Consider the following 11229-nt stretch of genomic DNA (forward strand, 5'->3'; position numbering starts at 1 on the left):
AGAGGGCGCAGGGGTGGGGCGGGGCGGGGTCAGAGAGGGCGCAGGGGCGGGCGGGGTGGGGGTGTGGGGTCAGAGAAAGGGAGCAGGAATCCTGTGGCACCAGGCCTGGGCCCCCCCACCAGGGGCCCGTCCAGGCTCCGCCTCCGAGAGCAGGAACTCCGCCCCCTGCAGGACCGCCCCCAGAGTCAGCCCCAGCCCACGCTGCCACCCTCTGCCTCGGGGAATCAGCCTGTCTCCCCTCCAGCCTGCTGCCCCGTCGATGAGTCAGCCCCGCACAACCCACCGCAGCCCTTGTCTCAGACCCCGCCCCGTCCCGACACCTCCTGCGCCCCTCCCTGCCCCGCTGCACCCCACCCACCCCCCAGGGCAGCCGGGGAGCCCGTGCAAGTCAGTTCCCACAAGGACACTGCAGCAAGGAGGACACGTAGCGATGAGAGACCTGGGGTTGTATGAACTCTAAGAACCCGGACCTCAAAACTACAAAAAATAATTATAAGAGCGTTCTGGAAGCTGGACCACCGGCTGGATATTCGACACTAAAGAATTCATACTAACTTTCTAGGCATGACGAGAGTGTCTCGCTTCTTAAGTCCTTAGCTTTTAGAGACACACTCAAATACCTAAGCGTGAACCGGCGCGAAGGCACCGCCACAGCGGAGGGGGAGCACAGATAAGCTCAGACGCCCGACAGCGGCTGGAGGGAAGCTAGGGCTGGAGCCAGGCGGCACACAAACTCGACTCTCTCAACCCTGAAATGTCAGCTAGGACACAAGAGGGTGCTCTCTAATCAAGGGTGGTAAAAAATGTAAAAAGGCACAGTTGAGGGGGATTTCCTGGGGGTCCAGTGGCTAAGACTCTGCGCTCCCAATTCAAGTTCAATCCCTGGTCCGGGAGCTAGATGCCACATGCTCCAACCAAGACACGGCGCAGCCAAATAAGTAATTAAAAGAAACAAGTTGGGTCAGATCTTCCTTGCTCAAATCTCTGAGCCCGAGACACTGCTGGGCTCCCCGCCTCAACTGGCCCCAGACCACAGCCCGTGCCCCTGCTCCACTCACACCGGGCAAGTAACAGTGGGCCCCGCACCGCGGGGCCTGTCACGGCTGGGCCTCTGCCTGGAGCGCTCTCCCCACAGGGCACGTCCCACCTGTCTGCAGACCCCACATCGAACTCCATCAGCCGGCCCCCAGCCCCTCTCCCTTGGCCCACTTCACCTCTGACCCCAGGACAGGCCGCGTCTGACCCACTGCAGTGACCTCATTTCCGAAGCCCCCCCCGCCCCATCTCAGGAGAGGCTTGGCCCGTGCTGTCTGCACGCGGCAGGCAGGCACTCAGTGGCCGCTTGTGAAGGAGCCGCTCTTGGAGCGAGGAGCTCCCCAGCGCCCAGACTGTCCAGGCTGCCAAGGCCGGCTGGCTCCTCACTGCCGTCTCCACCTGCTGGGGGCTGGCCGGTCTCCAAGTATTCCCGGAACCCACCCACCAGCAAACCCTGACCCAGCCCTCCCCCAGGGCACCTGCACATGCCCAGGCCCACAGGGAACTGAGAACAAGGTCAGTGCTCCTGGAGGCTGCCTCAACACAGGCGTCCCGCCAGCAACAACAGCGGAGGGCACGCAGGGGTGCAGCGCAGGACCCCGGGACTGGGCCGGGGCGCACAGCCAGTGCCGAGCTGAGCGGAAAGAGCCCAAGAGCCCCCGCGCCCACGCCCAGCCGCCCAGCTGGGCCTCAGCCTGAGCAGCTCCGTCTCCAGTGACACCTGGACCAGAGCCACAGTGGGCAGGGCCTGTGCCCCCAGGGCCCAGCTCAGCCCACACGGCCCAAGTGCCCCACAGGGAGGGCTCATCCCCTCAACTGTGACTTTTTAAATTTTTTACCACCCTTGATCCAGAGAGCACCCTCCTGGCCTTCGATCTTAATTGATGATTTCAGGGTCAAGAGAGTCGGGTCCGTGTGCCACCCACCTCCAGCCCCAGCTTCCCTCCGGCCGCTGTCGGGCGTCTGAGTTTATCTGTTCCCAGTTTTAAACTACCTGTGCCTCTAGGAAGACAGTATCACACTTTTGATAAATTGAAAGCAAGCGTCTGGCCTGCTCAGAAGGTAAGAACCTGGTGAGAGGTGGGGCTCAGGTAACTCCGGCTGGAAAGGATTACTCACCTTCACTGTTCTTCGCAAAGTTCAACTTGATCAGGGACCTCCCATCCAGTTTCTGGAAGAAACAGAATTAATAAAAATAAGAAACTAGCGTGCATTGGTGCTGAGGCCACCAGGCTGGTGTGGCAGGCAGCAGCTCTCTCTGGCTTAACTCCCGCCCAGAACAAGGCCAAGGCCCCCTCAGGGCAGGTGTGACCCAGCCCGTCCGCCCCGCCTCGCCTGCCTCTGGGTCTCCGCAGCACTCACTGCTCCCTGACACCCCCAGGCCCCCGTCTTCCTCTGAGGTAGCACCCTGGCCCCTGGTCCTACTCTGCTACAGAGCCGGCCCCGCACCGCAGCGCTAACACCCCCCGAGAGTGAACTGCAGACACGCCACGAGAGAACGGAGAGCAGCCTGCGCAGCGGAACCGGGCCCAGGCCTGTGGCAGGCGTGCAGGGCTGCAGCGGGAGGGACCGATCCCGCGTTCTCTCCAGCACGGCGCACACGGCACCTCAACAGCGGGGAGCTAGCTTCCAGAGCCCATAAGGAGCATCGCCCAGAGGGCTGGGACGCCCAGCGCCTCCGAGGGTCTAGGACCCGAATCCCCTTCACACCCACCAGCAGGGGCCTGGAATGCTTCGACTCCTCCAGGGCATACTCCACGAAGGACAGGCGTGGGGAAGGGAGGGGGCGCGCGCGCGTGACACTGGGGTGTTCGCCGACCTCACCGAAGCTCCTGCAAGGCCACCTACCTCTCCGGTGCTGGGGTTGGTCCCGTACTTCTTAAGCCAAGGAACGATGTTCCTGGAGGAAGAGACAAAGCGTGTCAGACGGCGATGGGCCAGAGCTGGGGGCTGGGATGGGGGGCGGCTGCCCTCACTCTCCGCCTCATCACGGGAAGGAGTGTTTCTGGCTGCACAGGCGTCAGTGGCCGCTAGGGGTTTCTCCTGCCGTTGTGCACAAGCGTGGATAAACAGCACTAATGGCAAGACCTCCACACACGTTGCTGCAGCTCTACAAGGAGGGACCGGGCCAGCCTCAGAACCACACTCCACAGTTCTGAACGACAGGGGCAAAACGCTCTCGCTGTAACTGTGAAGAACGGGTCTGGAACCCCCCTCACAGTGTGATCTCTACCAGGTTCCCACAAACACCTCCCAGGCAAAAGGGGCCCAGGCGCTGAGTCTTCCCTTCACTCCGAAGTGCTTTCCACGTTTTCTGAAACGAGACTGTCACGAGGAGCGACAGAAGCCTGCTTCCTTGGACACAGACGGGGCACGAGGCTTCCGAGGGCAGCACCGGAAAGGCAGGCACCTCAACTACGGCTCTGCCTTCGTGACGTGAAAGCTACACACTCTCCAACGTTCCAACAGCCAGGGGGTGTGGATCAGAACACTGGGGGTCCCCAGGCAGAGGTCAGAGCAGTGCTGCCCCTCCCGTCCCCGAGAGGCCCACCCAGGGCTCTGGAGGCTGTGGGACCTCAACGTGGCCCTGCCTGCAGCCCACACCCTCCCGCTGCCCTGTCTCGGGTGGGTGCCAGCAACCTCACCACAACCGTCAGCTTAGAAGTCAAGGGGAAACTCACAGCAAGTCAAAGACGACACCTTCGGGCGTGCACACCGGGTAGGCGAAGGGCTGCAAAGAGAGACTGAGGGACAGCAGAGTCACTCCTGAGCGCCGCCCTCTCCCGACCCAGAGACACTGGCGGGCGGCCGTGGGCGGGGGGCCCGCGGCTCCTTGCTGCGCAGCGGCCCGCTCCTGCGACCTCCAAGGGACAGGCACATGGCGCAGGCCAGGTCTGACGACCGGGAAGCCCCAACGCAGGGGCGTCGGGGTCGCAGGGCGCCTGCCCCCTTGTGGAGAGTCGGCTCAGGAGCAGCGGCGCCCGCAGGTGGAGGCGCCCAGCGCCTGGGGGGCTGCCTTTTCTCTGGCCTGGGGGAACCATCGCGAGCCCTCGAGGGCTTTTCTGACCTGGCTTGTTTGTGCCTCTCTCTCCCACGTGTCGGGCGGTGGGGGTCAGGCCCTGCGACCTGGAGAGCCCGGCAGCACCGGGCTCACCTCCCCGGACGCCCCCCCAGGGAGCTGCCCTCTATGATCCACCGCTCTCCTCCAGCCCCGGGTACCGCTTGGGACTGACCGGAGCAGGAGGCAACGACGAGGCGAGCTCCCCACAGCAAGAGTGTGAACACGCACCTTCTCCCCGCGGGGCCTTGAGGGCACTTTCTCCCCCAGCACCCCAGGAGTTACAGAATGGGCAAGTCACAGAGCCTCTGGGAGGCTCCGGGAACCAGAGATCTCCACGAAACCATTCACAAGACCACACTCCCAGGAGGCGGATGACAAGGCTGCTGGCAGCAGACAGAACCCTGGCCACCCACGCCGGGGCCTCACCTGGTCCTTCAGCAAGTGAGACAGGTAAAGCCCTCACTCTCCACGGGGGCCTCCCTGCCCCATGCCATCTGGTTAACCAGCCTCACTGCGGTGCTGGGGTCATCAGGAGAGCCTGGCCGGCTCTCAAGGCTCACCCTGACCTACTGATTCAGAACCTAGTATGGGGGGGGTGGCATGCTGTGTAGACACACCTGTGCAGACAGAGCTGACCACGGCTCAGACCTGGGGAAACTCGGGCCCAAGGGGACCAGCAGCCCTGCCCACTCCCCCAGCCTCATGAGGGAAAAGGCCTGTGATCGGCTCTGTAGCAGCGTTCCTCCCTGCCCTCCAGTGACCTACATTCTCAGGAAAGGGGCAGGGAGGCCCACGTAGCATGAATATTGCTGCTGCTGCTGCTGCTTAGACTCAGGACCAAAAGGAAAGCGTGACAGCCCAGAGCTCAGAGCCAAACCCCTTCCTGGATGGGACGCCTGGGCTGGGGAGCTCAGCCTGCCCAGCACAGATTCTCTGGGCTGCGCGGGTGGCCTCAGGACACAGCACACCGCCCTGGGAGGTGAGCACCGGGCTAAAGATACGACCTGGACAGAAGGCCACCCAGCTCTCTCCACTACCGGGTCCTCTCTCTGGCCCCAGGGAAGAGTCGAGCAGGGGACGCAGACAGAAGCCACCCCGGCATCTCTGGGGATCAGATTCACTGTGACACAGGGGAGTACCCCAGAATACTCGCGCGAGAGAGGGGAAGCTCTCCCAACTCTTACCTGCAGTGGTCGAAAGGCAGACGACGAAAATTTGTTTGTGGCACATCTGTGTGAGATGAAAACAAAGGTCGGGAAGAATAATTATTCCGTAAAGAGTTTCACAAGTGTGTTCCAACAAGTCGAGTACATTTTAAGGAAAAGCGCATGCTGGGACTTCCACGGTGGTGCAGCTGCTGAGACTCCATGTTCCCGATGCAGGGGGACCCGTGTTCCCTCTGTGGCCAGGAAACTAGATCCCATGTTCCACAACTAAGACCCAGCACAGCCACATGAATGAGCGAATTTTGCACAAATACATAAACAAATAAAAATTAAAAGTGCACGTAAGTCATAAGAACGAAACGTAACAGCATGGGGTTACAGTCAGTAACATCCTAGTAACTGTGAGTGGTGACAGATGGCTACTGGACCTATTTTGGGTTTTTCTTTGCAAAGCAGAGAAATATCAGATTACTGTGTTGTACACCTGCAAGAAATACAGTATTGTAGCTCCATTATACTTTAATAAGAATAGTAAAGCCTGCTTAAAAAACAAGAGAAAGAAAGAAAAGAAAATGTTGATGTAAGTTATGTAGTGCAAAAATTGCTATGGTCTAAAACAGAACCAAAATACACCAAGAAAGAGCTTGGAGGAAAAAGTGCTCGGCTCGGGTGGGCTCCTCCCAGGGCACAGCGCTAGCTGCCCCGGCTGTGGGCCCCTCCCGGCTCCGCTTTCCCAGCGGGCGTGCCAGTTCTGGGCCAGCAGCGAGCGGGAGGGCGCTCTCCTGACTGCAGCCACGACGGCTTCGGGTACCGTCATTCTTTGTATTACTGACTGTATAGACCAGACATTATTTTAACCTATGTTTAAAAGAAAAAAAAATCACCAACATTTAAAAAAAATAAAAGGCACTTCCCTCGTGGTCCAGTGGTTAAGAGCCCACGTGCCGACGCCCGAGAGACAGGTCCAGTCCCGGGGCTGGGAAGATCCGACACGTCGCGGGGCTGCTAGACCCACACACCACAGCCACTGAGCCCAGCTCCACAGAAGAGTGGCCCCCGCTCGCAGCAACACAGCCCCGTCACAGCCAGCAGGAGGGAGCACCGCCCGCAAGGCCAAACACCTCTCCACACCGAGTGCCGCCTCCTGCGAGCTGCGGCCTCAGCCCGTCTGTCCACCGCGGCTTCCACCTTCTTGCTAACTGTTCACGCTCACAGGCTCACTCTACAGCGAAGACGCTACCCTCTAACTACGCCACACGCCCAGAGGGAGCAGAAGGATTTCCCATCTTACCCGGTTTCTTGCCGCCATAGAAGTGAGTGTATTCAGCACAAGTGATGTACCTGGAGAAAGAGAGAGCCTTACTACTTCCCCTTTCATGAAGACAGAGTCTCTGGAAAGAAACTGACGGCCGAGTCACTTGGCTCATTTGGCAAATGCTTATTAAACACCTACTGTGTGTCAGACACACGGTGAGAAACACAAGAGAACACAGATATGGGCGATACACAAACCTGTGAGCAAACCCAAACAGTCTTCCCGCACAGAGGAACTCAATTCAACAGTAGATTAGGGGTGGAAGGTGGGACAGGGGTTCATGATTGGGAACTCATGTACACCTGTGGCGGATTCATGTCAACGTATGGCAAAACCAATACAGTACTGTAAGGTAAAATAAAGTAAAAAAAAAAAACAAAAAAACAGTAGATTAACGGTGAGAAGTGGCTGGTCACATGAAGACCTGGGCGGGGAGCTTTCCAGGTAGAGGGACCGCGCGCGCGCCCGGCGGTGGGGGCTGCCAAGGACAGAGACTTGGGGGTCCTCGCAGGCCGTGGGAGAACTCTGGATTGGATTCAAGGGGGACGGAAAGGCACTGGGGGGATTCTGACAGGGCCCTGGGTCCTCACAGCGTCACTCTGGCTGCGGTGTGCAGAGCGTCAAGCAAGAGGCAGCAGAGACCGATCAAAGAGCAAGTACAAAGGTCCAAGATGGAGAGGACAGGGGGCCAGCAAGACGCGGCCAGCTCCTGCACGTGCCAGCGGGACTTCCTGAGGGACAGGGCCCAGAGGGACACTCCCAGGCTTCTGACTCCAGGGAAGGAGCCAGGGTGTGGCCACTGAGAGGGGCAAACGGGAAGAGCAGCCGCAAGGGCTGACAGTAAACGAGTTCCTCTTTGCTTTTCAATGCAGGGGCTGCAGGTTCCATGCCTGGTGGAGGAGCTAAGATCCTACAGGCCTTGCTGCCAAAAAACCAAAACACCAAACAGAAGCAATACTGGTAAAATTCAATAAAAATGTACCAAAAAAAAAGTCCCTTCCACGAGCAAAAAGTTCCTTCCACAGCGGGGCTCACTCACTGAACTCCACAAGCCCATGAGATCTTCCAGGGGCGGTGTTGTAAGCCAGGCTGGAGCCATTACCCGAGGAGGATGTAAAATACAGAGGAAACGGGGGGAGGAGATGTAGGAGGTCTGAGAAGGGGAGGACCCAGCAGAGGGAACCGAGAGCATCCTCTCTGAAGAAACCCAAAAACAGAGTGGTGTCCCAGACACCGAGGAAGGGCTTCAGAGGGAGAGAGGTGGTCCGGCACGCCCCAGGAAGCGAGGACAGAGAGCTGACCCCCAGATGGAGCCCCACCGGAGTTGAGGGATCCCAACAGGAGCAACGCGGGCAGACACTGACTGAAGTGGGGTCAAGGGGAAAGCAGAAAACCACAGGATATCGTCCTCATCTCGCCAGACAGCTCAGCTCAGCCGCATCTGACCCTGCGACCCCATGGACCGCAGCATGCCAGGCCTCCCTGTCCATCACCGACTCCCAGACATCTTGGAATGTGAAGTCAAGTGGCCTTAGAAAGCATCACTACAAACAAAGCTAGTGGAGGTGATGGAATTCCAGTGAGCTGTTTCAAATACTGAGAGATGATGCTGTGAAAGTGCTGCACTCAATATGCCAGCAAATTTGGAAAACTCAGCAGTGGCCACAGGACTGGAAAAGGTCAGTTTTTATTCCAATCCCAAAGAAAGGCAATGCCAAAGAATGCTCAAATTACCACACAATTGCACTTATCTCACACGCTAGTAAAGGAATGCTCAAAATTCTCCAAGCCAGGCTTCAGCAATACATGAACCATGAACTCCCTGATGTTCAAGCTGGTTTTAGAAAAGGCAGAGGAACCAGAGATCAAATTGCCAACATCTGCTGGATAATAGAATAAGCAAGAGAGTTCCAGAAAAACATCTATTTCTGCTTTATTGACTATGCCAAAGCCTTTGACTGTGTGGATCACAATAAACTGTGGAAAATTCTGAAAGAGATGGGAATACCAGACCACCTGAGCTGCCTCTTGAGAAATCTGTATGCAGGTCAAGAAGCAACAGTTAGAACTGGACATGGAACAACAGACTGGTTCCAAATAGGAAAAGGAGTACGTCAAGGCTTATTTAACTTCTATGCAGAGTACATCGTGAGAAACGCTGGACTGGAAGAAACACAAGCTGGAATCAAGATTGCCGGGAGAAATATCAATCAACTCAGATATGCAGATGACACCACCCTTACGGCAGAAAGTGAAGAGGAGCTAAAAAGCCTCTTTATGAAAGTGAAAGAGGAGAGCGAAAAAGTTGGCTTAAAGCTCAACATTCAGAAAATGAAGATCATGGCATCTGGTCCCATCACTTCATGGGAAATAGATGGGGAAACAGTGGAAACAGTGGCAGACTTTATTTTTGGGGGGCTCCAAAATCACTGCAGATGGTGACTGCAGCCATGAAATTAAAAGACGCTTACTCCTTGGAAGAAAAGTTATGACCAACCTAGATAGTATATTAAAAAGCAGTGACGTTACTTTGCCGACTAAGGTCTGTCTAGTCAAGGCTATGGTTTTTCCTGTGGTCATGTATGGATGTGAGAGTTGGACTGTGAAGAAGGCTGAGCGCCGAAGAATTGATGCTTGTGAACTGTGGTGTTGGAGAAGACTCTTGAGGGTTCCTTGGACTGCAAGAAGATCCAACCAGTCCATTCTAAAGGAGATCAGCCCTGGGATTTCTTTGGAGGGAATGAGGCTAAAGCTGAAGCTCCAGTACTTTGGCACCTCATGCGAAGAGTTGACTCACTGGAAAAGACTCTGATGCTGGGAGGGATTGGGGGCAGGAGAAGGGGACGACCGAGGATGAGATGGCTGGATGGCATCACCAACTCGACTGACGTGAGTCTTGAGTGAACTCCGGGAGATGGTGATGGACAGGGAGGCCTGGCGTGCTGCGATTCACGGGGTCACAAAGAGTCGGACACGACTGAGCGACTGAACTCAACTGTCCACTGATGATGCCCCATGCCATCCAGCCATCTCATCCTCTGTCGTCCCCCTCTCCTCCCGCCTTCAATCTTTCAGGGTCTTTTCCAATGAGTCAGCCCTTCGCATCAGGTGGCCAAAGTATTGGAGCTTCAGCATCAGTCCTTCCAATGAACACCCAGGGCCGATCTCCTTCAGAATGGACTGGTTGGATCTCCTTGCAGTTCAAGGGACTCTCAAGAGTCTTCTCCAACACCACAGTTCAGAAGCATCGATCCTTCGGCACTCAGCTTTCTTTATAGTCGAACTTTTAATCCATACATGACTACTGGAAAAACCATCGGAGAAGACTCTTGGAGAAGACTCTTGAGAGTCCCTTGGACAGAAAGGAGATCCCACCAGTCCATCCTAAAGGAAAGCGGTCCTGACTATCGTCTGGCGGTTAAGAAAATCAAAGAAATTCGACAGCAGCTGGGGGGGCCCAAGTGGGTTTAACTGGAAGATGCTGGAGCTCGGGAGCGGATTGGGGGACGGGGGGCGACAACCGCGCCCGAGGAGACCCCCCAGGGAAGAGCTGGCGAGCCCCGAGACCCGCGCCGGAGGGGGGCGCCCCGCGGAGGCTCCCGGCGAAGCGGCGTCGAAGGGGCGGAGAGAACAGGAGCCCCGAAACCCGCTCCGGAGGGGACGCCCCGCGGCGGGCGGCGGAGGCTTCCGGGGAAGCGGCGTCTAGGGAGCTCGGGGGCGGGGCGCGGGGCGGACACGCCCGCTCCCGGCGGTGGCGGCTCAACTCACATCTTATCCTTCTGGTGCTGTCGCTTCCCCATGGCGACGGCAGGGCCAGCGAGCTCAGGAAACGGGAAAAGCACCCCTCACACCGCGGCGTCTCGGACGAACTCCGTAACTACTTCCGGGTCTCGCCGAACCGCCCCGGAAGCAAGCGCTGAGCACGCCGGGAACTGTGGTCCCTGGCTGGCCGCGCCCCCACCCCGAGTGCACGCCCGCCGGGCGCGCAGGCTTGCTGCGCTCTGAGGCTGAGCAGTCTCGGCGTCGAAGCCTCCTCGTCTGTGCTGGTTTCTGTGCACCGCCTACCTAGCCTGCCTGCCTGGCCGCAGCTCAACGCCATCCCATCCCAAACCCGCCCTGGTCTGACCTGGCTTGTCAGGTCTTCCGCTTGGAGCCCCTAAGAGCCCCCCGGCCTTGGCCCCATCTCTGCCCCAGGCCGACACCTCCAGATGGACACCCACATTCGCTATCCGCCCTCTCACCGCTCACCCGGACCGCACTGCCTGCAGGCCCCTCTCCTGGGCGACCCAGGGGCAGGTGGCCATCAAGCCCGAAGGTCCAAAGCCCTCGTGATCCCTTCGGCCTCCTCCCTCGGCCGGACCACCACGTTGGGGTGCCGCGGGCCAAGCCTCAGACCTCCCCCTACACTCAAGCACTGGGTGATCTTGCCCGGGCTCGCGGCTTTAAACGCCTGTATCGCTTGACTCCCAGCGCTAAATGGCCAGCACTCAAGACTCCTGCCCTCTACTCGGGCAATCCACTGAACTCGAATTCAACAGGTCTGCTAAAGCAGAATTCTCCTCCCCTCTAGGGCCCGCTCTCCTCAGAGTACCACTATCCAGCCAGTCACCCCATACAGCTCCATCTCAACTCCCACAGGGCTTGTTACCACT

At 58.1% G+C, this 11229-nt stretch overlaps 1 protein-coding gene across 2 annotated transcripts in view; it reads right to left on the reverse strand.

The window, feature by feature from the left end:
- The window catches only part of PPIL2 (peptidylprolyl isomerase like 2), a 19055-nt gene extending 8593 nt beyond the window's left edge, over window positions 1-10462 (reverse strand). For both annotated transcript variants that reach the window (XM_040251212.1, XM_040251211.1), the window contains exons 1-6: window positions 10346-10462; window positions 6554-6603; window positions 5281-5326; window positions 3717-3779; window positions 2884-2935; window positions 2155-2206 (exon numbers count right to left, since the gene is read on the reverse strand). In XM_040251212.1, the coding sequence (XP_040107146.1) occupies window positions 2155-2206; window positions 2884-2935; window positions 3717-3779; window positions 5281-5326; window positions 6554-6603; window positions 10346-10377 (295 nt within the window). In that variant the 5' untranslated portion in view covers window positions 10378-10462. The remainder of the gene's footprint in view (window positions 1-2154; window positions 2207-2883; window positions 2936-3716; window positions 3780-5280; window positions 5327-6553; window positions 6604-10345) is intronic.
- Window positions 10463-11229: the final 767 nt, after the last annotated feature.

The sequence above is a fragment of the Oryx dammah genome, unplaced genomic scaffold (assembly GCF_014754425.2).
Source record: "Oryx dammah isolate SB20612 unplaced genomic scaffold, SCBI_Odam_1.1 HiC_scaffold_12, whole genome shotgun sequence".
Classification (NCBI taxonomy): Eukaryota; Metazoa; Chordata; class Mammalia; order Artiodactyla; family Bovidae; genus Oryx; species Oryx dammah.